The following is a 27262-nucleotide window of genomic DNA, read 5'->3' as shown; positions in this document are numbered from 1 at the left end:
GTAATTTTTATAGAATGTTAGTGTACTCATTACACCTTTGTGTGCTTACTACTCTTTGAATTGCTGCTTAAACCTCTAGTGGTTACCTGTAAGTCACAGGAATAACATAGTGTAGCGGGATTGCTATATTATCAGAATAAGAAGTCATCGTTTGGGGAGGTCATTTTTTTGCTTCCCTGTTCTGGTCTTCCTTGCTTTCCCTTTTTGGGAAGTTTTGCTGAGAGCTCCGACCTAAGCACAGTTTTCCTTCCAGGCACCGTCCCAGTGCCCACAGTCAACCAGTACTTGTACTTCTTGTTTGCACCTACCCTCATCTACCGGGACAGCTACCCCAGGTAACGGCACGGAGAGGTCCAGAGGCGGTGAGCACCCGAACTGTAGCGTGGGGGTTGGGGGGTAGGCAGGAGGGGCCCGCTCACGTAGGGCTCCAGAGAACAGAGGGTGTGTTTTCATTTCCGTATTGCCTGGGGAGCCCCACATGGTGATTCCAGCAGTCTCACTTGCTCACAGTAATTTGTGACAGAATTATACAAGCATTTCCTATTGCCAAAAGCAGTGTTGTATGTGGGAAAATATTGCGAGGATTTTCACTAAAGTCCAGTTTTTTACTTTATCTAGGAAACTTACTTTGTTGCTTCCTTTTGTAGGACCCCCACGATAAGATGGGGTTATGTTGTTATGCAGTTTGCACAGGTAAGATTTCCCCACAGCCGAAGGTTTGGTGGTTGGTAGGAGGTGAGGGTTTGAATTCATTATAATAATTCAATCTATTTAAAGTGTCAGTAAATGAGTGTCTATAGGGAGCTTTAGAGCACTTTCTGAAGTTTTTAAATTATTCCCAGTACAGTGAATGGTGTTTGCTTTGCCAAGGTCAGAAACAATTTTCTTCACTAAAAGAATTTATTTTAATTAAGGTAATTCCATTTGGGTACTTCAGTCAGCATCTGCATTAACTTCCCTCTCCCCTCCTGTTTTGATATTTTTGGATATATGTGTGGGTGGGTGCGGTCTGACACTCCCCCCAACTCTTCCCCACCCCTCATCAGAGTCAAATCCCAGAGGATTCCATTTCAAATTTTTGTCTCAGTCAATACCCATTTATGAGATAAATTATTTTGTTATGGATTCATGTAGCAGGAAAAGCAGGCTACAAGAGTCTGATCTTTTAAAAATGCCATTTGGTCAAGGTTTGGGAAAAGGTATGGTGGAAACTAGGTGTTGAATAATATCTGAAGGTACAGTTCGGCAGTCTTATGTTCTGCTACTGTTAGAAGAAAATATGTAGACATTAAGGGTCACATGTATCATCTTCTTAAGGAAAATCACCAGCTTTCCTTGTCAAGCCATCATTCTTATAACCACACCTTCGCTGTGTTCCAGGTTTTTGGCTGCTTGTTTTATTTGTACTACGTCTTTGAAAGGCTCTGCGCCCCCTTGTTTCGGAACATCAAGCAGGAGCCCTTCAGCGCTCGTGTTCTGGTCCTTTGTATATTTAACTCCATCTTGCCAGGTAATGTGGATGCTGTTGAATTTGGCCACTCATTAAATTGCAAGGAAAATAGGACGCTATGGTACCTTTGAGTTACCTGCTTTTCACTCTAAACTCATCTGCATGTCTGTACCCATCTTGATCTTTCCATACATGAAGTATATTTCAGTCTTGGGCCCATTTTTTCCCTGGTCTTCTGGCTTTTACTCAAGCTGCTTTCTCTGATCAGATAATGCACATGTATGCTTTATTTCCGCATCATCTTGCTCCCAGTCCAACCAGGCCACTGAAGTAGCCTTTGATAAAATCACTAGGAATTTCCTGATTCTAAATCCAGTGGGTGCTGTGGCCCCGACTCTGGTCTCCGTGAAGCATTGGCTGTTGTCCACCACGTCTTAAAACCCCCCTCGCCGCTCTTCTTATTCTTCTGTCGCTCCATCCATTCCTCACGTCTTCTGGCTCGCTTCATTCCCACTACATTTCAGGTGCTGACGACGTAGCCGTGAGCAAGGCACACTCTTTCCTCTCTGGAAGCTTACAGTCTGATTATACATACAGTTTTCTTTACTTTTATTCTTTTCTCTACTGACTAAATGATAGTAACATTCTCCATGATCAGCCTCTCTCTTCCTTCTCTCTCTGGTTGCTTGCCAGGGTTTACTCCAGTAAATTCTTTATCTGTTCCTCTAATAGTGTATGTGCTACATACTCGTGTGTCTTCCTCACTGGGCTACAAATTCCTTGAGATCAAGGATTGTGTCTTATAGCTACTCAGCCGGTCACAATCTCTCCCATGTTGTCTAATCCATAGCAGGTGCTCTATAAATATTGTTTGAATAAGTGAATGAAAGGCATAGACATGTAAATGGGTATCTTACATTATAGTGTAATATATACTAAATAAGGAGGATAAACAAAGTGCTGATTGACTTTGTTTCATGTTGGAGACGACATTTAACATTGGTATTGGAGATAAGTAGGCATTCGCCTGGCAGGGAAACGGAGGAAAGGTGCTTGCAGGTAGTGGGATGGACACAAAGGCATGTACTTGCTTTAGAATGGCCGAAGTCCAGTCAGGGGTGATGTTTGCCACACTGAGCGTGGAGTCGGGGATAAAGTACCCTTATCACCATGGACGTTTAGGCCTGGATAATTCTTTGTTTTGGGGGACTTGGTGCCTTGAGTTGTGACAACCAAAAACGTTTCCAGAGTTGCCAAATGTCCCTTGGGAGGTGGGAGACAGAATCTCCCCCACTTTTAAACCGGTTTAGGGGAATGTGTGAGGGCCACATTTGAAAGGGCCTTGGGTATCAAGTTAAGCCATACATCTAGGCATTTCTATTAAAAACAGGCTGGGTCATTTGTCATCTGTAAAACCCATTTGGAAGGAAGTTTCTTTATAAAATTAATTTACAAAGAACACTGTCATCTCTGGAATGGGTACGCTGGAACAATAATTTTCACTTTAGCTAAACAGGTGGTGACATAAGTAACGCCTGTGTGGAAAGACTCAATGTTGTCCGTTTTATTTTAGGTGTACTGGCACAGTTGCTTGTTTTTTTTTCCTTTTTGCACTGTTGGCTCAATGCCTTTGCTGAGATGTTACGCTTTGGTGACAGAATGTTTTATAAGGTAATAAATACTTAAACTCACTTTTCTTTTCCCACTTTATTATGTCCTCATGTCAGGTTTCTGAGCACTGTCGGCTTCTAGCTTTTTAACGTGAACACTGTGAAATTATTTTTTCCCCACGTTTTACCAATATTAAGTTCGAAATTCTGATATCAGTGTAGTTAGTCAAGCCTCCTCTTCTGCCTCAAAGGCCCTCCCCTTTCGTACGGCTTTCCCCGGAGCCTGTATTGGTGATCCCAGTAGGAAAGCACGTGTCCAGAGGGGTTATGAGGGGCTTTCTGACTATTTATTCCCTTGAAATAGGCTGCCTGCTGTTGTACGAGTAATTTTAGCAAATTACTCCATTCTAGGTTGTTAAAAGAAGGAAATAACTTTGTCCTCTTTTATATGTGAAAGGCTTTAATTCTGCTTAAAATAGTATTCTTTACTTCCAAAGTTGGAATTAAGTTCTAGACTAGAGCCCAGGTCTAGAGTTTTGTTGGTTTGCTGTGGTTTTGTTAACTCTCTAAGCCTACCACTTCTTTCTCAAAGAGATAGTGAGTGTAGGGCGTGTGTTTTAGACGTCTGAGTCCACTGGTCTGATCTTAAAGTAGGGAGGGAGCGAGACACACGTAAAGGAGCACCAGGGTTTGGAGGTAGCCACCTTCTAGCTCACTCCTTGTACAGCTTAAGTTTTTCTGTTTGACACCGGCAGACAGCTCTTTAATGTTAGCATGCTGCCAAAGTCTGTGTGATCTTAGAGTTTTCTCATTGTGTTTTATCAAGGGAAGGAGGATTTATGGATTGCTATTTAAAGGAACACTAGGTTTAACCGTTGTATATATTCTGTGTCTTCCACTACAACTCGTCTTAATGAGACAAAATGAACCTAGGGAATTAGTCACATATAGAACTAGAATCAAGATCCTATTCAACGCTAATAACCAAAATACCTTTTAAGAGTTTTCTGACGTCAGCCCTGGCTGGCTGATGTGGCTCAGTGGATTGAGTGCAGGCCTGCAAATCAAAAGATTGCCTGTTGGATTCCCAGTCAGGGCACAGGCCTGGGTTGTGGGCCAGGTCCCCCGTTGGGGGCCTGTGAGAGGCGACCAATCGATGTTTCTCTGTCTCTCTTTCTCCTTCCCTTCTCCTCTCTGAAAATCAACAAATTTTGTAAAGAAAGTTTTTTCTGACATCAGTATAGGGACCAACGATGTATCAGAACACACTCTTAGAGATTACGTGGGTATGTGCTTTGGGCATAACCGGGGTTTTTGCTTCGGCTCTGTGTGTGTGTAGTGTGTGTTGTGGTATGTGTGTAGTTTTACCACTTTGCTTTTCCCTCAGGATTGGTGGAACTCCACGTCCTACTCCAACTACTACAGGACCTGGAACGTGGTGGTCCACGACTGGCTGTACTACTATGCCTACAAGGACTTCCTCTGGGTAAGCAGCAAGGGTTAGCGGGTGGTGTTCCGGGAACGGAGGTTCTTTCCCAGAAAGTGTTGGTATTGATTGTGTGGAATACTAAGACGTTATACTTAGCTGTCTTCAGTTCTCTTGTGAGCCCTGTATGTCTGAGAAACCTGCTTTGGATAGTGCTGCTTAGACCAGTGTGGACAGTTGCTGGGTCTAATACCAGGTTTTTGCTCTGGATTTTATTTTATATAATTACAAAGTAGGAATGCCTGCAAGCATTTGGAGAAGTTGAAATGATCCACCATTTATGGGTCATTTCTTATGAATCTTACTGCTAACAAATAATCTCCTTCTAGCTTTTTTTTTTTTTTTTGGTCTGTTAAAAGTGGAGAAACACCTATGTTTGGATTTATATCTCTCCAGTTGATCATTGTGGGAGCGGGGGGCAGGGGGGGTGGTTCTTTGAGACATTCCCCAGAGCAGAGTGTATTTAAAGTGATGAAGTGTAATGTTGAATCTCGTGGTTGATTAACACCGGTATCTCCGGATTATTGGCAAGTGATTGCGTGTATTTGAGTGTTCTTTCATTTATATATTTAGTCTCACTATGGACAAGGCAGTCCTCTTTCTAAATCTTGGTCTTGTTGCCTGTAAAAACGGAGAGGATGGCTGCCCCATCCATGTACGGTACTGCATTACTCCGAGGTTGACGCCTGATGTGTTCGTTATGATACAGAAACTATGTTCTGTCGATCAGAGCGACTTGCAAGTTACTAGTGTTTTCAAAAATATGCCCAGGTCTTTTTTCAACATTAATTGTTTTGAAAATGGCTCATTTTAGTAAAATCAGGATTTTTAAGCAGAGATATTTTTATAATTATTATAATACATTTGGATTATAAATTGGAAAACCACATATATAGTTAAATAGATGCCTTTAGCATGTGGTAATCATAAATCTTATGTGGTTCATGCTTAATTATTGACTTTTAAACAACTACTGTCTACAGACTGTACTGTCAGGGATCATTTCTGTAGTTCGCTGCTAGAGAGGTTTCTCTGAATGCGTAGAGCGCCTGAAACCACGAGGAGGAGGTGTAGCCTGCTCTCTCGAGCGTGAAGCCGGCTTTTGCTGTTGCTCTCGCAACTGCTGGTGACCACTGGTGATCGCTCTTCTCTTCCTTTGTGGGAGGAAGAGGGTGAGGGCACAGTCTGAGTGGTATAAATAAATAAATAAATAAATAAATAAGTAAGTAACTGCTGTCTAATGTTTCCCTTTTACCCCAGTTATTCAGTAAGAGATTCAAGTCTGCTGCCATGCTAGCTGTCTTTGCCGTGTCTGCCGTCGTGCACGAATATATTTTGGCTGTTTGCTTGAGCTTCTTCTACCCAGTGCTCTTCGTGCTCTTCATGTTCTTTGGAAGTAAGTATCTTGGCATGCCGTGAGGACTGAGTGTGATGCCAAGAGAGGAATTTACCGAATAAAGTGTAAAGTCAGTGTAGAAAACTCGATGACAGCAATAATACCATCTCAAGGCAGTGCCTGCGGACCAGAGGGTAAGAACGTTGGTTTTGAGTAATTATAACACGGCTGTGGTTGAAGATGCTTACACTCTGAAGTAGAGAAGGGAACTAAATAACGTCTTGAAGACTGTTGGTAACACTGAAAACTATAAAAAATAGCTTCCCTATTCTTCAACTTTGTCATCGTTCACTGCTGAGAAAAACTGACCCTTTTTTGGGTGGAGGGGAGGGACAAGTTAGAATATGGTGAGCCCCTGAAATATATTTTCATCTGTTCTAAGTACTACCCGATTTCCACTGAATCACTGATTGATAAACTTCAACTTCAACACTGAAGCTTCATTTTTATTTATAGGACCAGTGGCCAGAATAACACACATATGCACATAGGGGATGCTCACTGTGATAGATGATTATAGCAGGTGTCTGAGGCTGCTTAGAGACCGTTTTGATAAGCGTGTTTTTGTTATCTTCTTTACTTCAGTGGCTTTCAACTTCATTGTCAATGACAGTCGGAAAAGGCCGATTTGGAACGTCATGATGTGGACGTCCCTTTTTGCAGGCCAAGGAGTCCTCCTGTGCTTTTACTCTCAAGAGTGGTATGCTCGTCAGCACTGTCCTCTGAAAAATGTGAGTCATCAGTCAGTCTGGAGTGAACAAGAGACACATTTGTGCCCGATTGTTAGGGTTGGAGGACAGTCTTAAGGGGAAGGAGAGTAGTGGAGACTCTGATGAATTAATGTCAAGGGGAGAGAAACATTAGCTTGTTATCTGGTCTTACTTCATTGTCCTTGGAGTTTTTCTTTGCTTTTCTTCACTTCGAAGCCTCCTATTTCTTGGTTCTCTTTTTCTTCTTCTTCTTCTTCTCTTTTACTACTTTTTCTTTAGCTCTTTCTGTTTTTCTTCCTGTGTCTTAAAACAGGGTTTTCCCACCACACACACTCCTAAACAAACATATCTTTTTACCTCTTCCTTTCCAAAGTATTAACCCTTTGTAAAAATGTCCAGCTACACTCATACGCCTAGGATCCCATTTCCCTTGATTCTTCTGTTGTTGTTTTATTTTTCATGATTATGTAAGAGTCTCATTCTTAGAGCTTTAGCTCGTAGCTGCGTATGGATAACTCCCAAATATTTACGGGTGCCTTCTTTCTACCTCTCTCTGGGTATTTCTCACGGGCACCTATAACTGAGGATGCGGGCAATGAAATGAATCTGTTTCTTTGCCAAAGCTTCTGCTGTCTACACTGTTTTTGTTACGCTGCCCTAATGCTCTCTCCTTATTTCCTATCAGTCCCCTGTGTGCATTTGAACTAATTGCTCTAGACCACGAGAAGTAGAGTGTGCTAAAAATAAGATGCGAGGTGGGTGAAGATGTACCTGTTCAAAACTGGGCCAGAAGTGCGATCGTGTAGGGTTTGCTGGATTTCACAATCTTCATGTAAAGCTTCTAAATCAAATCTGTGCTATAGGTAAAGATAGTGAACATCTTGTGAATTACGGAGCTGCTTGTAACTTAAAGGTTACCGAAATTCTGGGAGGCATTTTAAGAGGTGCAGAGCATATAGCAGTAACGCCCCCCCCCCCCCCCACATCTCATACACATAGTGCACACAAGTAAACTACGTTTTTGTTTTCCTTGAAGCCAACATTTTTGGATTACATCCGGCCACGCTCCTGGACTTGCCGTTACGAATTTTAGAAGCTTGGACTTGGTTTATTCCTTGACACTGAAGATTTGATATTCTGCCTGCTTTGGGGCCAGCGTCTGTTTCCAGCTGTCGCTGATGAAGTGCTGTGTAATTTGGACCACTCCAGACTAGACAGATGACTCACTCCACCGCTAGGTCATCTGAAGCTGCGCTGTTGGCAGTTTACTGGAATTATGTACATCAAGCAGTACTTTGTTTGGAGGGGGAGGACTGGGGGAGAAGGGAGCCTTATATCTAATGTAATGACAGATTTTTGCTGGGTCATGCTAGCTTAAGCGACAGAAATTAAATCTGTGTTGTTTCTTGACTATCTAATTAGAGACTAAACATCATGTTTTCTTGGCCACTGAATTAGCCAAAACAAAGAAATCATTTAAATACCTTTGGCTTAGAAATTTTTTCATGGACACTGTTGGAATGCATGTTGATTAAACATACAGTTGGGAAAGGAGAGAAAATTTGGAATGTTTTGCTATTTCTAGTAGAAAGAGAGAAAATACCTACTTTCTAAAGATAATCTTATTATACATCCTAATTTTTTTTTAAAGTTTGGCTTTATCCAAGTTTTATCTTCTTTTCACTAAACAGTGTAGGTCATGATTTCTGTAAAGCAAAATTATACCTTTCACCTCAAATTCTTGAGTTTGATTTCATAACATTATATCTTGAGATGAACAGAAGTAGGAAGGGAAAGAGAAAGAAGGCACAGGACAAAAAAAATGTCTTTTTATAACTTGCAAAGTAATTTAAAAAAAAACTTGGGGGAGTCAATCATGTGTTTAAATTACTTTATCCCAGAACTTATGTGGGAAATAATTTTAAAAACTCAAAGGTCATAACTTTTAAGTTATTTAGATGTATCCTCTGGTACAGTCATTTTGTTGTCTAATAAATACTGACTTGAATTATTTTGCAGGCTAGTAAGTCTGTAACAGAAGTATTAATCACCTCTATTAATATCATATTGATTATTAAAGATCCAGAAGCTGGCTTCTGTATTTGTTCAATTATTATACTTTTAATGGTAGTAGGGTTTAGGTGAAACAAATTACTATGTGATCATTTTCAAGAACATGTACTCTATTATTTGGTGATCCGTGTTATAAGATACCCATTGCTAATACTGAGTGATGTGGCAGAATATTTTGTGTGTCTGAGGTGTGGTTTTGTTAGTAAAGATTGAGCATTGCAAAGAATATCAGAGACCTTGTATGTGGTTCAATTTTCCACCCAAAGAAGTAAGACTTATAAATTATTCAAGAGATTATTGTTATTTGGAGCAGCCAACTTGATGGATTCTCTTGGTATTCTAGCAGGCCTACTGCGATCCAAAAATTTTTGGAAGTCTTTTCCAAGTTATTTTAAAGATAGTTGGAGTCTCACAAGAAGTTAAGAAGAGTTTCTTAATAGTCACAACTTAGTTTGTACCACAAATACCCACTTCAGTCACCTATTTTATTCCCCGTTCCATTGGTCCGAATGAAGTTAGGCAGTTTTTAGACATCAAATCCAACTTCCACAGACGAAAGTGTACCTCCAAGGAGGTTATCTTCGAAAAGGTTCCACTGAGTATCTGGTGAGTAGTCTTGTGGTGGTTGTGGGACCGTAACCCCCAAACAAGACTGCTTTTAATATTGCTTCTAATTTCTGGTGATTTTATTAAAAATTAAAATGAGTCAACCACTTAAATTTATAACTATATTTAAATTATAATGAGGGAGCCGAGAAAATGAGGTTGGCGTAAGACTTGGGTATGAACAAGCCAATACCTTGAAGCGAGAGAATGGGATTCTTCGGTCTGTTTCCGGTAAGCACTGTGGACATGCATGCTCACTGAGAGGACTTGGCTGCTCCGGGCTCGTTCTGAACACTGTATTTCTCGGGTTGATCGTGGCTATTAAAAAAAAAAAAAAACAGAACAGAACTCGTCTTCCTTTAGTGTATTAGTGGGTTTTTTTCTGCCCAAAACTTCCGAAAAGATTTTTATGTGACAAATAGTAACTGTATAATTGGATACTCTTTGGAATGATAAGGCCGCCCTAAGAAATTTTCAGGAACACTCAAAGGAACAGCCACCTTGTGTGAAAGAAACTAGTCTGGTAGCCATGATCTTATCATTAGCTGCTTTTAGCAAAAGTCTTTAACACAGAAATTAAAAACTACTTACTAATGTATTCCAGGAAGATTTATTGATCCCCCCCCCCCCCCCGGCTAAAATTATTTTCAGTTACTGGATAATACCTTTTTCCTTTGAAAAGTAGTAAGTTTAAAATTTCTCTCCCATTAGAAATATTAGGGAGAGTAACTGCTTTTGGAGTATTATCCAAGAGAACAACTAAGATCTCTCTGCCATAAATTTGTTAAGATGCTTTTATTCTCAAGGAAAATGAGAATAAAATTACTAGTGAAGGAAAATGGAATTTTTTTGGTTTTTGGTGGATTCATCTACTGCAATTGCCTTGTGTTAGAATTTAATTAGAAAACCAAGGCTGTTTTTAACCTGTTGGTAACTACAACATTTGAAAGCAAAAGGAGCGGGGAAATGATTTTTCCTTTTTTAATTGTTGCAGGGTAAAAGTGGATGACCTTGATAGGTCAAAGTGCAGTGAGTAAATGTCCTATATTTGCAAACAGATTATGTCATAGAAGTGACTCATTTGGTCAGTAGGCACTCATAGGCAATTTTAATCATAATATCAAAATCATACGTGCCTGGAAAATTGAACCTGAAATCTCATAGAAAACATAGTAGAACATTGTGTGTTTAAAAGCTGGTCATGTGGGTTGTCTAACCTAAAAAGATACAGTTTATGGATTGTTTTCGAAGTCTTTTATGCAAGCAGATAATCTTTGTCTTGTGTGATCATAAGTAATTTTGAGTAAAGCTCATTGTTTTGTGTGGTAAAAAGAAATGAAGGTAAATGCATATAACTGTAGAAACCCGGTGGCCTAAACAATTAAAAAAATAAATTGTCTCACTTCAGCCCAACATGTGAAATAGGTGAAATATAGCTGCTTCTGGTCGAGGTGGAGATGGGGGTGCTGGGGCCCCTTGTCTTCGTGCACCCGTTTTCCCCTGCCCCCAGCCGGAAAACCACTGGTGCAGGGAGAAGAGAGTGCGCCCAGACTTTGGTTTAGGGCAGCCCCATGCTGCCTAGCAATGTGCCCCTGAGTGAACTTGCTTCATTGATCAGAGCCACCGTTTTCCTCATCTGTAAAATGGGATAATAACTACCTCATAGGGTTGCTGAAAAGCGCAAGCCCTGGCAGAAATAGGGCCTCATTATTTTCTTATCCTCAATAAATTTTAAACCTAAACCCTTATGGTCTCATTGGAATCCTTTTAAAAAACTGAATGTTTAACCCTGGCTGGTGTGGCTCAGTGGACTGAGTGCCGGCCAGCTAATCAAAGGGTTGCTGGTTCGATTCCTAGTCAGGGCACATGCCTGGGTTGTGGGCCAGGTCCCCAGTAGGGGGTGCTTGAGAGGCAACCACACATGGACGTTTCCCTCTCTTTCTCCTTCCCTTCCCCTCTCTCTAAAAATAAAAAATCTTTTTGAAAAAAGTGAATGTTTCAAATGCTGCAGACTTCCAAAAATACGTCCTTTACTTTGCAGACTCTTAGGATGATGTGAATTGGTATCACACCTTGACTGAGGTAACAGGCTCTCCACAGTGGAACTGACAAGAATGTCTGTCATGAGGTTGTTAAAGGCTCTCACTGATGTTCCCACCTGTCAGGTGTCTTTCCCAGTTCACTGCCTCGCATTAGGGTAGGGTCCCAAGCTTGCATAAAGAATGCATTTCCGCTCTTACCTCGTCAAGTGTTTAGAACTAGTGTGGATACTTTTTACCTAAGTGCTAGAATTTATGGAGGGGAAGGAAACTAAGGAGGCCTTATTTCTGACAGTTTAAAGAATGCTTATAGTCTTGGAAGGCAGAAGAAATTTCTTAATGGAGGATAGTGCATATTAAGTGATTTGCTTACTAATCTGCAAAATTTCATGTAGCTTATGTAGTTTACATAATATGGGTTATGTGTATATATATGATATGTATATATCATATATATACACATACACCATTGAAGAACTGTCTTGGACATTGTTTTGTGAATCTTATCTCTAGGCTTTATGTTTATGGCTCAGAAATTGAAGGAACGGGGACATGCCTTGAGGACTGGTATTACTAAAGCATATGTGAGTTATTTGTGAAGCTTATATATTTGATTAACTTCTGTCATCACTAAAGGTTCTGTAGTGCCTGGAACCCAGTTTATACAGGACATGAAATGTCTGTGCGGCTGCTCTGGTTGAAACAGGGAGTGGAGCCCTTCTTGCTCGGTTTGTCCATCCCTTCCCCACTCAAAGTTTAATGTCCAGGAGATCCGTAAATGATGAAATTCACAGGCCAGTAAACAAGCTATACAATCTATATAATCTACTAAATCCTTAATATTAAGTTTCATTTTTTTTCCCTGTAAAATATACAGACTTTAATAGCTACTTTGGATTTGAGAAAAAGAGAGGGTTAGTTTCAGAAGTGATAAAAGTTAAAAAAAAAATTTACACCTGCCTCTACTTTTTCCTAAACGCTTTCTTCCTTATTTCTACATCATTACATTTACAGTTCTTCAATCAACGTGCCCTTTAAGCTAACAGATACTTCACTGTGCTTCTCGGTGTTCTTTTGTTTGTTTTAATGAAGTGGTAGGTGTGCTCTCTCTTTGTCTGAAATAACTTTGCAACATGAGGCAGTTCCAGGCACCCAACTGTGTAGGGATACAATTTGAATTCCAGGGTGTCGCAGGGCCAGTCCTTGGGTGGGAGGAGAGGTCAAGCCCCGTCAAGGCTCTGCCCTGTGTGCCAGCTGGGCAGCTCCTTCCTGTGTCTGTCTGTCTCCAGCTGGTCTCCAGCTCCTGCGTTCAGTCCGCCGTGCTCCAAGAAAGCAGAGGGGTCACCGGAATCCGACAGTGTCTTAAAGGTTTTTCTGTAACTGAAGAAGTCTTCTGTAAGTTTTGTTTTCTCATTTTCCTGAATTCCTGTTCCCTCCTCCCCTCCAGACCCCGCCTGTGTGTCTCGTCACTGGTGCCATCGCTTTGTCTGTACTGGGTCTGGCACAAACCTCGCCCCTTTTTATCGCAAGATCTTTTGTTACAAAATCTTGAGCACATAATTCTGTAACATAACAATATCACACTTGAGCCCACTGAATGACGTTTTAGGTGACATGTCCAAGTGAAAACTATAAATCATCACACCCATGTCATTACCCCACCACCCACACTCACACAGGCGTTACTTCTGCTGGACCCTGCACTGGGCATTGTATTCACATCACCTGAAAGGTTTTAAGCTTTAAAAGTTTATACATACACAAAAAGGCAAAATACTGCATATGTGAAGAATGTGGTAAATAAGATTTGGGGAAAAAACTGTTTTAAAAGTAACTTCAAGTTTATTCAGTGTTAACTCTGTATTTATGTCAACTGTGTGTTGCATGCTTACAAATGCTTTCCGTTTAATGTCAGGCAGCTTTATATGCTGAAAGCAGCCAGAGAGAAGGCAAATAACAGAACTTTCTTATCCAGCATAATGGAGAGCCGTGTTACAGAACACAAAGAAGTGACGGGGCCCACTGGTGACGTTACTTGCGCCAAGAAAAGCAGTGACACCGACTCTTGGGCCTCCTCTTTACATTGGTCATTATTTGTTGCTTGGTGCCTTTTGTCACTGGCCTTTTAAGACTCGTGAATGGGTATTTCTAAAAATGCACTGCCTACCCCCCTCTAATGGATAGAAATGGTCTTAGGTTTCTAATAAAAGGTGAAAATATGTTGGCCAGGAAGTGTGCCTTTTTTTTTTTTAATCCTCACTCAAGGATCCATTCATTTACTTTTAGAGAGACAGACACATCGATGTGGGAGAGAAACATCGATCAGTTGCCTCCTCCCATAAGCACCCCGATCGGAGATTGAACCTGCAACCTAGGTATGTGCCCTGACCAGGAATTGAACCTGCAACATTTTGGTGTATGGGACGATGCTCCAACCAACTGAGCCACCTGGCCACGGTGGAAGTGTGCCTTTACAGCCACGGCTTGGGGAAACTGATTTTGAAGCAAGGTAGATTACTTCATTTCCCTCCAAAGAATCTCATAATAGGAACATAATATGAGTAGGATTTGACATTGCAACATTCCATACATAGAAGCATACACCATCCTCTCCCTATCTTAGGGGTGTTGGTTCTAGGATGCCCCGTGGATACCAAATCCGTAGATGCTCAAGTCCCTTATATAAAATGGCATGTTTGCATATAACCTACACATCCTTCTGTATAGTTTAATCTCTAGGTTACTTAAATCCCTAATGAAAATGGTATACTGTATTGTTTAGGGAATAATGACAAGTAAAAAGTTCTGAGCATGTTCAGGAGATGCAAACATCATAGGCCTAACTACATAGTACGATATAGTACCTACATAGTACATGTCAGCAACAACCTGAGCTTTTTTCAAATACTTTCTTTCCATCTGCAGTTGGTTGAATCTGCAGATGCAGGACCTATGGACTCGGAGGACCCCCTATATGGCGGTAACAGCCAAGAAAGTACTCTCTAATGCACCTGCCCCAGCATAAGAGTGGGAAGGGGAAGTCCCCTCAGAAATAGGACATGCCCTCTTTGGTGAATTTACAGAAGTTCAGGGTCATGCCTTTTTAGGCTCAGCTTGCATTTGGACCCACATTAACTAGATTCGTGGACCTGATTAAAGCAGGGGAATGCCATCCTGTAAATATACCACAAGAAATCGCACGTGGCGTGAGAATGCTCAGGTTGGCCTGGCCACTGAGTGTGATCTCTGAAGAAGCCCAATTTAACTGTGCGAGGGGGAAGATGAATCTATTCTAGACTGTCGACACGGTGTGCCAGTACTGTGCGATGCACTGGAGATACACTTGTGAAAGAGACAAAAGCATATTACTTCTTGGAGGCACGCCCCTGTGGAACTGGGAGGGAGCTCGGTGACTTGAACACTGACTGGAAACTAAGACGCTCGGTGGAATTGTTTCAGGTCTAGTGATGTCCTTGTGTGGAAGCAGCACTAGGAGCTACTCTGCCCTGGGAGGTGTCAGGCCGAGCAGTGCCTGGGCTTCTCAGTGTCTCTTTGAAAACGTGTCATTAATACCTTCATTTCTCAGTCACATTGAAAAATTCTGGCCTACTTCCCACTCAGACCCCTTCAGGGAGCTTTGCGTGCCATGTTTAAGTGCCCACAGAGCTGTGCGTAAGCCCTCCCCGCACACTTGGAAAATGAGTTGGTAAAAAGGAGATTACTGTACAAGCACACCCATTGTTCCTTGTGTTATTCTCAGTTTGGGGCATGTTTGGGGACCACACTGGCTCTCTGCTGAAAATGTTCACACCTTGGAGGACCCTACTACTGGTTGGTGTTAAACTGCCAGAGAAGTCAGCCAACGCCAACAAGCAATACTAGCATCGTTTACAACTACGACAGTCACTTTTACATGTCTGGACATCTCCATTTAGGAGAATTATTACCTGCTTGTCTTGCATTTTATCTTACTCTATTTTAGGGTTCTCGGTATAATTCAAAATTAAGAGAAGAGTTTAAATTGTATTCTTCAATAGCAGTGGTCTTAGTGTAAGGTTATGTTCTCATCTGTTGTGCGTATTACTTTATATACTTCTGCAACTTTAGCCCAGACCTTTGCTTAGGAAACAATGTATAATCACACCATTGCACAGGCTAGAAAATGAGAAGTAACCTTTGATGCCTTTTACTTCCAGATCCAATCACTTAATCCTGTTATTGACTTCATTGTGTATCTCCTGAATCTGTTCACTTATCTGCATCTCTTCTATCAATGCCCTACTTAGATTTTTTTTTTAAAGGTTAAGATTATGCAAGATGAGTTACTTTGCTCTTCCAGTACCTAAATGCTTGATAAACCATGTATAAACTGATATTGGAGTTTTGGGACCTCTGAAGTTCACTGTCATGGTTATGGTTCCAAACTATAAAGTCAAACACCAGTGAGGAGCAAGGAAGGCAAATACACTTTGGGAGAAAGTTACCTTCCACCTGCTTGTGCATTGCATCACGGGTCTTGACGGTTGCCAGTCCTTAAAGGTGAACTATATGTGTGTATTTTAATCCTTGGAAAATCTAGAGAAAAAGTAGGGTGACTGGAGATAGGGGTAAAGGCTAAAATGCTGACACCCAAGGTGTTTGACTAGGAGAATTAAAAGGGGTCTTTGGAGATTTTTTTTAAAACCCTCAAGGAGGACATCTTTATTAGAGAGAGAGGAAGGGGGAGGGAGAGAGAAAATGAACCTGGTGTGGGAGAAACAGTTGCCTCCTACAAGCGACCCACAACCCACGGGATGGAACCGGCAACCCTTTGGTGTACAGGACTAGGTTCCAACTAACTGAGCCATCCGGCCAGGGCTTAGAGATTGTATTTCCAACATTTTGCTTATATTTCTCATTGCTATTACTCTGGAAACCAGAAACCAGAGGTTTAACTCTATGACATAGAAGGCGCTGGGATTCCACCCTCATTATTTGGCATTACGGCCCGACTCTTACAAAATGATCCCCGGTGGCGTTATGGGGCGGGGTCTCAAGTCCAAAGTGCAAATGCGTTATCACATTCTTTGAGAACAGGTTTTTTAAGCAAGAACACCCAACGATTTTACTTAGGTTGGCTCTGCCTAAAGTGCAATATCCTCCTGTCTCTAGCCATTTAAAAAAAAAGCCCCGACCAAGGAATGTCTTCCACGTGTTCGGGAAGGCGGTGCTCAGTGTCCAACGACATGATGCAGAGGCGTCAAGGCCAAAGCAACATCCACAATAAAGCCTCAACCAATGGCAACTGAAGAGTATTGAATTGCCCCATTTCCCCGAGAATTTGGCTTTTAGAAAGATAATGCAAAACAGAAAAAACGGGAGAGAGAAACTCTTAGGGGGAGCTCGTTCAAGTTCCATGGAGCTTGCCTTCGCGAGTCGCACTGCCAGTCCCGAGCAAGGGGGAGCCGGACGGCCAGCGCGTGCGCACTGTCGCCAGCCTGCGGGCGGGAGCCCCGAGCTGGAGACACTTTCAGGCTCCGCAAGAACGGCCCGAGTAAACACTTTTATTCCATATTACTACTCACCTTTAAAACGCACCCGGACCCGGAGAGACTGTTGGGATTTTTCTCAGTTGTCTCCCTTCTCTGCAGGCACCGTCGAAGGCAGTCCCCATTGATAGCCGCTGAGGCTCAGGGTCCTGGGTTGCCATGACGACACTTAGGCGTTCCAAGAAAATGAGAGGCACAAGAAGTCTGGCGGGAAACATAACCTACAGTACAGGTTGCAAGTGTCCATTTCCTATCGCTTCTTAGGCACAAACGTTGCGACCCGTGCCTAACTCGAGCCTGTGCAGCTGGCGTGCCAGGGCGCTGCCTGTGGGGTGTGGGGGGCCGGAGACTGAGCCGACCGGTGCCTCGGTGGGTGGCCCAGGGTGCCTTTCCTGGGCTGGGTGCAGACCCTGGCACACCCACAGGCTTCTTAGTCAGGTCAGACAACCCGAGGGAACGCAGAAGTCTCCCCGAAGAAGGAAAACCCATGCTAGATGAATTGTCAACTCCGGTACTTAACATAAGCTCCTAATGGGTCTCTCTCCCTGTCTCTCTCTGCCTGCACCCTGCTCAACATGTTGCTGATTTGTTTCTAGGGTAATTTTCCGGAAGGCTATTTCAGATTACTAAAGAGGGTGATTGGAGGCATTGCTTATTATGGCTCACCCGAAAACACCCTCCGCGTCGTTTGAGGGCAAAAAGTTAAGAGTCTCTGCACCCAAGGAAGAGACAGGTAAAGTTCTTCGAGGTTCCGCAGACATAAATAATCATGGCCTTAGACCGAAACCACGGTCCGTCCACCGTTTTCCTTAATCTGAGATTTCAGGATACGTTTATTAGCTTCGTTTTCCCAACACACTTGTAATAAAATCCAAGCCTTTCCTTTTATAGTATTTTTGAGTCAAACCCCTGATTCACGACGCCACCTAACGACTACTGTGTAATTCTTTTCAAAGGCTGATGATGTTATATTGTCTAAATGCAGCCTATTTTACATGCCAATAGTTGTGTGAAGCAGTACTTTTTTTGGTACCTAGTACAGAACCAGTCTGTATCAGGTTTTCATAATTATTTTAAATGAAAGTAATTCCTTATTTAAGATTTTCATTCATACACAGATAAATGTAGATCTGTACTTAGGAAACAATCAGCTAGATTCATTCCTACTCCCATCATATTAAAGTTTCCTCCAACTCACCAACATCTTGTTTTTAGGGGAGATTGTGCTGAAGTCCCACCTAAACCTTTTTTTTTTTATTGTTTTTATTTTCCACTTCCTCTGATACTCTGATTCCACCCCAAACTTTCAAGAGATAGACATTTGGAATGTGAGCTGGAGAGGTTTTGGGTGATTAAAGCGGACACCTCCTTATGGAAATTAACATAAGCCATACTCAGGGAGGGGCAGAGATGAGTGGAGACTTCTTCAGGAGCGACCGACCACCCGATTCTCCAGGACTGACTTCATAGATCTTTTCCTGTACCCGCCCTACCTTTACATCTCCTCTGCCCTAGTCACGCTGCGGCGAACACTCTGTGTACTGTTCTCACTCGTCCCATTTGCTCAGATGTTACACTCTTCATTTCCAGCAATCCCAATTCTACTTCTACTTTTAAACCCGATGCAGATCCCTTTCGCTCTCTCTGAGTGCCCCAATGTAATGCAGTTATTCTCGCCTTTGAACTTCTATAGAAAAAATACTAAGTAATTTGACAGTTATGAGAACAGGAGGTTTCTTTCGTCATTTTCCCATAAAGGGAAAATAGGCATTCCCTTCATCTTAAGGCTATCCCAGGTAACTGAGCAAGTGAACTGAATTTATTTTTCAACTTTGAATTTGGAATAATGGGAGTTCATCTTTGTACATGAGTGTGTGAATCTGTGTCTAATGGAAGTATAATTAAAACATACATTAGAAACACATAAGTGGGATTGATGAGGCAGCCTGGGAATCTCCAGCTACCTCCAAAAAAACCACAGTAAGCTTTTCTTTCCCATTACTTTCTTAGGGCTTCCTGAGCTAAGGGAGAACAAAAATATGGTGGATCATTCAAAACCCCTTCCTACTTCCCTTCAGAATGAGTTCATCCCGGAAGAAGTTCTCCTTTCTCTGACCTATGCAGCCAGTGCCGGTCCTTGTCCTGAAAACTTACTGCCTCCGAAGAAACTTAAAACCCCAAAGGTGTGTATATACACAAAGAAAGTACTTAGGAGCACTCCTCTTTTTGGTATCCAGTTCAGTAAATACTTATTGAGCATATGTTATATGTTCCAGATTGTCTTAAAAAGTATTTTTTATTTAACTTCCTATATTGAAAACTAAATTCTTTTGCATGAATGTTTCCAAGGAAATACTCGAGTATTTTCATTAACTTGTTTTTATGTGATTTACCTAAATGATCACTGCTACTCTTAGTCTTGATATTTTCCTTTCATGTGGAATAGTTCTAGTTTTAATCTCTTTCAATGTTATGGAATAAGAATTTTGCTCTCTCTTTTTTCTGTAGAATAAACAAATGCCCTTAATGTAAGTAAATACTCAAAATGACTTAAGAATAAGATTTTATTTGACTCGTGCGCCCTCTGCTGTGTATTCAATTTTTTTGTGTGTGTGTGTGTTTGCTGTTTACCAGGGTACCCTTCCTCGCCCCGTTGATCATGTCTGGCATCACCCTGTTCGAAGGAATAAATTCAAATATCTGATTGACCATCCCGTTTCCCTAACGGGAGCTGGCAGGTAAAGAAGGAAGATAGTAGCGGTAAATTGAGATAATCACTTTCTCATTTCGTCTGATTTCCTTGGGAGGGGCACAGTTGATAAAATCAGAATCACAGATTTTAAAGCGCGCAGTATCTTTACGAATCACAACACAGTCTGAGGAGAGACCAACTTGTCAGTAGGATGACAGTAGGTGCTAGTTGTACTTACTTTTAGTTGTTTCCATTTTCTTTTTCGCATGCCTTTCTGTACTTGTCCCCTTACTCTCCTGTTCCTTCGTACCCTAGTAAAAGGGACAAGGTCAAAGGGACAGGCAGAATGCCTCTAGAGCCTCTTTTATTTGTACATGTGAGAAATGCTGGGTGACATAGCTTCAAGATGTGGAAAACCTTGAAAAACAAGTGCTGAATCTCTGGTTTTCCTCAAAGTGAGCCCTTAACCTTTACACGGTTTCAGATCGAATCTGTAGATTCTACTTGTTGTCTTCAGATCCTTCCTAAAAATATTCTAAATGTCAACATCTTCCTGTGAAAATTGTGTGACCTTCTCATTTTCTACGTATGGTCCATTTACCAGCTTACTCCCTGCGTGCCTCTTACTGAAATATCACTTCATCGGAAAGAAATGTTTGAATTTAGTAGTACTTAGGCTTTGTAGTCCCTCTGTGTTCCGTTTTCTCAGTTATAAGAAGGGAACAGTAGACGAGCTCCATTTGGTGTACCTCCCCGGGATGGAGAACAAACAAATGAAATAATGAATGGAAGAGCAGGACTACATAGGGCTGTTTAAACATAAGGTGTTACTACTCAGCTGTATCCGTGCTAGAAAAAGTGGCAGGAAATTGGGCCGTTGACTTTTGAGTCCTGGGGCCTAAGTATCATAAAGTATCTAAATTTTATGTCTTCAGATCATGGCCATAATTATTAATAGGAACAGTAGTTATGAGATATTTAAAGTGCTTTGAAAAAATAATGAGCTCTGTTGGAATGTGGCTAATGACTGACATAAAAGCTTTCATGTCAATCAAATGACTTCTGACTTGGAATTTGTAAATGCGAGGATCGTACTGTGGCCTCCCCCTGAATGTTCTCACTGTAATCCTTGAAACCTTACTTGGCAAAAGGGACTTGGCAGATGTGGTTAAGTTTAAGGACCTTGAGAGATGGAAAGATTTATCCTGGATTATCAGGATGGGCCCGAAGTGAATGCCCACGTCTGTAAACGTAGAAAAGGAAGGCATTTGAATGGGTTGGAGAGATGAGACAGAAGAAGGAGCACAGACTGGAAGTGTGAGAGGCATTCAGCCTGCCCTTGCTGGCTCCGAAGATGGAGGAAGCGAGAGAACAAGCTAAGAATCGCCATTGGCCACCGGAAGCCGGGGGTGGCCCTCAGTTGACAACCACCCAGGAAACAGGGATCTCAGTCCTAGAACCACAAGGAACTGAATGCTGTTAACAACCCAAATGACCAAAGAAACGAATGCTCCTCCAGAGCATCGAGAAAGGGGCGTGGCCCTTTTAAGACTGTGATTTTATCCCAGTGCAGCCATTGTTGGACTATTAACCTTCAGAATTATAAGATGATAAACTGGTGGTGTTGAAGCTGCTAAATTTGTGGTAATTTGTTTTAGCACCAGTAGAAAAGTAATACAGCTGTATTTTCTTTATCCACTCATTAGTTGACAGACAGTTATTTCCACGTCATCACCACTGTGAGTCATGCTGCAGTGGACATGGGAGCGCAGATAATTTTTGAGATCTCGTTTCCTTTGCATATACAGTATATCCAGACATGGGGTTGCTGGACCGTATGGTAGTTCTCTTTCCCTTTGGTGAACCAACGTACCTGTATTGCATAATGGCAAGACCAATTAAAATTGGAGGGAGGGGCAGAGCCATCTGAAAATCATGTGCAGTCAGTGACAGGATTATAGCCTCTATAGGGAGATAAATCTGGCAGAAGTATGTAGAATATACTGGAGAGACTGGGGAGCCCACCGAAAAAGCGACCACAGCTCAGTGATGTTGGCAATGGCACAAAACGAGAACAGCAGCCACTGGAATGATGTGAGGGTGGCTGCAAGGGTCACGTGCTCGTGGCGGGTGGGCATCGAGGGCCGAGGGTGGGAGGGGATCGATTGTGGGTGCTGAGCTTTTGATGAGTAGAGCGGTGGTGCTGATAGAGGTAGTAAACTCGGGAGGATGAAAAGTTGGAATGGAGGGCCACGGCAGGTGTGTCTGGAGGTGACAAGCGCAATAAGGAGGGATTTGATGACATGGCCAAGGGAGAAGTTGAGGGTGAGGACAGTGTTGTGGAGCATTTCCGCTCAGTAGCCAGGGGGTCACAGAGAAGTCAGAGGACGAGCAGTTAAGAGATGATGAAAGAACCGGGCAAGCCCAGCAACACATTGGATAGAGGAGGGTGGTGTTTTTTTTAAAAAGGTGACCAACGCTGGAAAAAATCCAGGGAAGCAGTGGAAGATAAGAACCGATAGCTTAGCAGTGCAAGGTCGTAGCAGTCAGCTTTCTGGAGGATAGTTTCGGAGCGGAGATGGAGATGGAAGTCAGATTTGGGGGAAATTTTGAGAAGTTCTATATTTGACAGAAAGTGAGAGAGAAAAGATAGCTCATCGATCTGTCCGTCCATCACGGAGACATGACAATGCGTGGTCACGGGAGGTCTTTAGAACGGGGAAGGACCTGAGCTATAGACCAAGGGGAGTGTCCCACAGAGGGGGAGACACACAAGGTCACGAGGGATGAAAGGAGACCCCCAAGGACGTGGGCAAAGATGAAATCAAGGGCGTAAGGGAGGAAATAACCCGGGGAAACCTTACCCACTCTTACCCAGCTGCCGGACACAAAACTGATTTTGTAAACATATTTTTCTTTTCAGGGATGTTTCTTTTCTGTATGATATGAAATATGTTAAAGGAGAGGCTAGGGAGAGGGCGCTTTGTCCCCCGCATTTGGGCCATTCCTTACAGTCACGTGATGGTGTCATTGTGCCTCACAAGGTAAATAAAGCATTTGATAAATAGTTTCATCTTCCTCTCTTTACTTAAAAAACAAAGTTTTCCCCAAAATATAAAGCAATATTGTACTGTAACAACAACCTGCATTGCTTAGCAGTTTTCATAGCACTTTTAATTATTTCTAGGAAAGGGTATTTAGTGAGAAAAGATAAAAGGTATTTTATGTTAAGCCATTTTCCAAACTACGGTCCTTCACTTAATCCATAAAATACAGTATAGGAGCCTAGATTTGTTTCCTGAAATCCACAGTTTAAAGTTATAGAATTCTTTTTTGGGGGGGATATTGCTAAGGTGAATTTCAAATTCCTATTGAATTTTAAAGAGTCAGTGGACAGGGGGAGGGTGGAGGTGGGGGAGGGAGGTGGGTTTGGCTGGGGTGGGGTGGAGGGATGGGGAGAAAAGGCACACAACTATAATTGAATAACAATAAAAATTTTTTAAAAAGAGTCAATGGACTTCTAAAGAGTATAAGGGATACTGTAACTAATACTAAAACCAAGGTTATTATGTAATTCATGTTTTTTACAAGATATGCTCTGGTGAAAAATTTTTTTTACTACTTGCCATGTCCCATATTACTAATATTGCTATTTTTCTCATCAAAATCTCATAATAAATAGCATCCCTTCAGGACAGGAATTAGGATTTGTGCAGTTCATTTTTTAAAAATCTACTAATGTTTTCATTCTTGTTATTCTTTTTAAGCCAAAGAAACTAACAGATACTTTGATTCCCGAAGAATTTCATATTGTGTCAAACACAGGAGTCTCGGGTTTGGAGTGTTACGATGAGTGAGTACCATGGTCTATACCGAGTTTCTGACAAATGGACTGTTTCCTCCTTTGAGGCATAGAGGAGCCTGAAAACCGTTCACTCGTGTTCCTGGAAGGAGGAGACATTTGGCCTTTCGTCCTGATACCATTTCAGAAAGAAATCACTTAAAGAAATTAGTGAAAAAGCGTTGAAAGAATTTAGGATTTGAGTGATTAAATTCTTCTCTGTCTTTTCCTACTGTTTAGTTTTGACTTTAAAAAAATGGATCTTTGTTCGCAATGCTTGGCTATGCCTCTTTAAGAATGGTTTTGAACAATGACCATGGAGACAAAGGGAAAGCAGCCCTCTAAGCCGAATTCTCATATCGCACGATTCCAGGGCTTAGCTCCACAACGCCGACTATTCATCCCCAGTTTCCCTGTTATAGGACTGAAAATGGGATCTTGTTTTTGTTTTTTGGAACAACACTTGGCTGTTTCACAGTTTAAAAAACTCGAACTTTGGACTGAGATTTTGTAAGGAAATGCGCAGGCGCTGTCACTCCGCTTACTCTGCCCAGCACCTATGTCACATGGCACTTCCTTGTGTGGGGGGCTTCAGAACCATCTTCTGTCAAAGGCCTAAATAGAACCGATTTGGGGGTACCTCTCAATTTTTATGTAATTTCAAAATTATAAACAAGTCACAAAAACAGGACAAGGCACTGCCCGTACCCTCTATTCCAACTCCCTGAGTGCTTCCCTTGCTTTAACACACACACACACACACACACACACGTGCGCGCACACACACACACACTTACACTGTTCAAGAGTAAGTTGGAGACTTCATGATCCTTCACCTCCAAACACGTCTGTTCATATTTTCTAGCAACCCGTAGTTACAGGGCTTTTCTTAGCTCCAGCCTTTCTTCTCTATTTGTTAGTTAGCATTTTACCACATGGACCTAGGATTTCTTTTGTGTCCAATGAGTTATTTTTTACTCTGATTATTTACTTTGATATTCAAAAATTCTCAGATTTCGCCAAAGCTTGCTCCTTTGAGCTAGCTCTTGTGTTCTTCGGGCATGTCTGCATAATTAATTCTCTGAATGTTCTCTTATTTTCTGGCTCAATAAGTTTTTTAGGTTCATCCGATATGAGCTCTGAGCCACTCCTCCAAGGACTACTGATTCCTTTTAGTGGAGAATGATTCTTAGAAATCAAGATCTGGGTGCTAGGTGTGCTCATTGCTCCTGGGATGTCATTGCTTCTAGTCCTTCGTACCCACTCATTTTTGAAACTGAGTCTTTATAGTCCCTGGAGATTTTTTTACTGACCTAAATTCTGAAAATGGACCTTATTAACCAACTGAGTTCCAGCAGGGGAAAGAAACAAAGGACTAGACCTTTTTTCTTTGTAGACATAGGACCTTTTTTCTTCCCCTAGTGCTTATCAACTAGGGGAAGAAAAACGGTGCATAACTAAGAATGGATTTAAAGGATCAGCGTGTCTTTCTCACGGAGACGCTGGTTCAGGTGTGAACACGCACCTGCCAGAGGACAGATGGGGTGGGGGCGGGGCGGAAAACTGGGTTCCAGTTTTATCTTTGTTTCTTATTAATCCTGTAACCTCTTTAGTCACTTAATTTTGTTGACTTCAGTGTTCTTACACAATCCTTCCACTTTTGAAAAGGCTGTTTTTAAGTGACTCAAGGCAATTTTCATATTCTGACATATTAAGGAATGTAATTAAGGGTCCTTTACTTAAAAACATTCCAAACGTGACAAACACCATCACACCTGTATCTGTACATGTCTCAGACTACCTAGGTATGATGCGTGTGCAAAATGGTGGCCCTTTCTGGTTACCTTCAAGCGTCTCAGTTCCGAGAGGTCGTAGGCGGATCATGCTGTGATCTGTGATAAGCAGGCCGGATGGTGTTCTTCCAGTAACAGTTACCTGTCTCATCCGTTGCAGCAAATACACCACTCTCCTCAAAGACAGTGAAAACAGGCTATTGCTGTTCCCATCCATGTAAGTGCAGCTGATTTTTAAAAGTGTTTCTTAGAAAGAATAACTTGTATTCTTTAAGTTATTTAATATAAATTTATATAAGTTTAATATATTAAAAGGACAGCAGAAACCCAAGACAATAATAGCCCGCAATTCTGTCATCTAATCAGCATTTCCGTTTGTCCAATTGCATATTCAGTTTTTACGTATTTATAATACCTGAGTTTTGTAAAACGCTTTTTAAAAACAGTTTTGAAATTCTTTTCATTGTGTTCACATTTTATTTTATTGTGGTAAGAACACAACATGAGAGCCCTCCCAGCACGTTCTAAGCGTGCACGACGGTGTTAACGTAGGTACCGTGTCGTACAGCAGATCTGTAGAACTTGCCCTGCGTAACTGAACCTTCGTGCCTGCTGATTAGCAATTTCCTGTTTCCCTCTCCTGCCAGCCCCTGGAAACCACAATTCCACTCTGTGATTCTATGAGTTTAATCATTTTAGATGCCTGGTGTGCGTGGAATCATGCAGTATTGTCCTTCTGTAACTGGCTTATTTCATAGCGTGATATCCTACAGGATCATCCATGTTGTTGTGTGTGGCAGAACTTCATTCTTTTTACAGGCTGCATAATATTCCAGTGTCTGTATACATCACCCTTTCTCCATCCATTCGTTCGTTGACGGCCATCTTTGTTGTTTCCCCCTGTTGTGACTAGTGCTGCAATGAACGCGGGGCTGCCGATAATCTCTCTGAGGTCCTGCCTTCATTTCCTTTGCATGAATCCCGAGAATTGGGATTGCTAGATGATGTATAAAATACTTTTATATGCTACATTTAACCATTAGTATTTTTCCATTTTACTACAGTCTTTTTGTTTTTCTCTGTTTTTTTTTCCCCCCTGTCTTACACTGTGAAGTAACCAATATTAATAGCTTGGTGTTTACCTCTCCACGTTTTTCTGTTTTTACAATCATAACAATAGAATTTGGGGGGGGAGGAGCACTCTTTTCTTTTACAGAACAGAGGATCATACTATTTGCATTTTTTAAAACTGTATTACTGGTATCCCACTAGATCAATACTTACATGTCTAATTCTTTAAGGTACCATTAATATGCCATAGTACATGCATTTCCTTTATACATGTTATATGCATTTTGAGATTTGAGGATGACCTACTGTAACAGTAATTACTACGCCCGCCACCTCAATCTTTCAGGAAACCTAACAGAAGAGTAGAGGTGATCCAGCTGAGCGACGTGATGGACACTATGCTAGAGAGGGCTGGTGTGGAAAATCAGGACTACACAGGGCCAACCAAGGTAACTGCAGCGGTCAGTGCAACCCAGCTCGTGGCTACGAGCGCGCACTCCGGATGGTGGGATGCCTGGATTGGAACCCTGGCCCTGCCATTGATTGGCTGGGGACCTGGGCAAGTCATTTAGTGTCTTCGTGCCCCAGTTTCCTCATCTGTGGATTAGAGATGACGATGATATTTACCTCACGTGGTTGCTGTGGAGATCTCAGCACGTGGGAAGCAGCATGCAGTTAACTGTCAGGACAGCTGGCCCCTGAGCAGCGTGGTTGAGTATGTCATCCCATGGATTTTTTCAGTTAATACGTAAATATATGTTCTCCTCCTTACGATTTGCTTAATAACATTTTCTTTTCTCTAGCTTACTTTATTGTAAGAATACAGTGTGTAATACATAGGACATACACAGTATGTGTCCATCAACTGTTTATGCGATTGGCGAGGCTTCCGGTCAACAGTAGACTGTTAGGAGTCAAGTTTTGGGGGAATCAAAAGATGTACATGGATTTCCGACAGCGTGGGCGC

The 27262-nt window shown here is 41.9% G+C and overlaps 2 protein-coding genes and 1 non-coding gene across 8 annotated transcripts in view; all 3 read left to right on the top strand.

Moving 5' to 3' along the window:
• Positions 1-8953, top strand: part of SOAT1 (sterol O-acyltransferase 1) — a 47012-nt gene extending 38059 nt beyond the window's left edge. The window contains exons 9-16 of the mRNA XM_024553017.4: positions 254-335; positions 648-693; positions 1381-1510; positions 3024-3121; positions 4448-4546; positions 5807-5942; positions 6528-6673; positions 7689-8953. Of these exons, the coding sequence (XP_024408785.1) occupies positions 254-335; positions 648-693; positions 1381-1510; positions 3024-3121; positions 4448-4546; positions 5807-5942; positions 6528-6673; positions 7689-7745 (794 nt within the window). The 3' untranslated portion in view covers positions 7746-8953. The remainder of the gene's footprint in view (positions 1-253; positions 336-647; positions 694-1380; positions 1511-3023; positions 3122-4447; positions 4547-5806; positions 5943-6527; positions 6674-7688) is intronic.
• On the top strand, positions 5527-5740 carry LOC112299076 (small nucleolar RNA U3). Its single transcript, XR_002974206.2, has one exon. It is a non-coding gene; the product is annotated as a small nucleolar RNA U3 (small nucleolar RNA).
• Positions 8954-11423: 2470 nt separating the features above from the next.
• Positions 11424-27262, top strand: part of AXDND1 (axonemal dynein light chain domain containing 1) — a 51361-nt gene continuing 35522 nt past the window's right edge. For 2 of the 6 annotated variants that reach the window (XM_053915092.1, XM_045189152.2), the window contains exons 1-9: positions 11424-12765; positions 13657-13745; positions 17495-17631; positions 18909-19081; positions 19533-19636; positions 22514-22634; positions 23358-23443; positions 25385-25441; positions 26642-26744. In XM_053915092.1, the coding sequence (XP_053771067.1) occupies positions 17556-17631; positions 18909-19081; positions 19533-19636; positions 22514-22634; positions 23358-23443; positions 25385-25441; positions 26642-26744 (720 nt within the window). In that variant the 5' untranslated portion in view covers positions 11424-12765; positions 13657-13745; positions 17495-17555. Of the gene's footprint in view, positions 12766-13656; positions 13746-17494; positions 17632-18908; positions 19637-22513; positions 22635-23357; positions 23444-25384; positions 25442-26641; positions 26745-27262 lie in introns of all 6 variants that reach the window. The other 4 variants (XM_045189137.2, XM_045189130.2, XM_045189146.2 and 1 more) reach the window with 4 other exon arrangements.

Source organism: Desmodus rotundus, chromosome 12, assembly GCF_022682495.2.
Source record: "Desmodus rotundus isolate HL8 chromosome 12, HLdesRot8A.1, whole genome shotgun sequence".
Lineage (NCBI taxonomy): Eukaryota > Metazoa > Chordata > Mammalia > Chiroptera > Phyllostomidae > Desmodus > Desmodus rotundus.
Note: the sequence above shows the minus strand (reverse complement) of the source record. Positions and strands in the feature narration are given on the sequence as shown.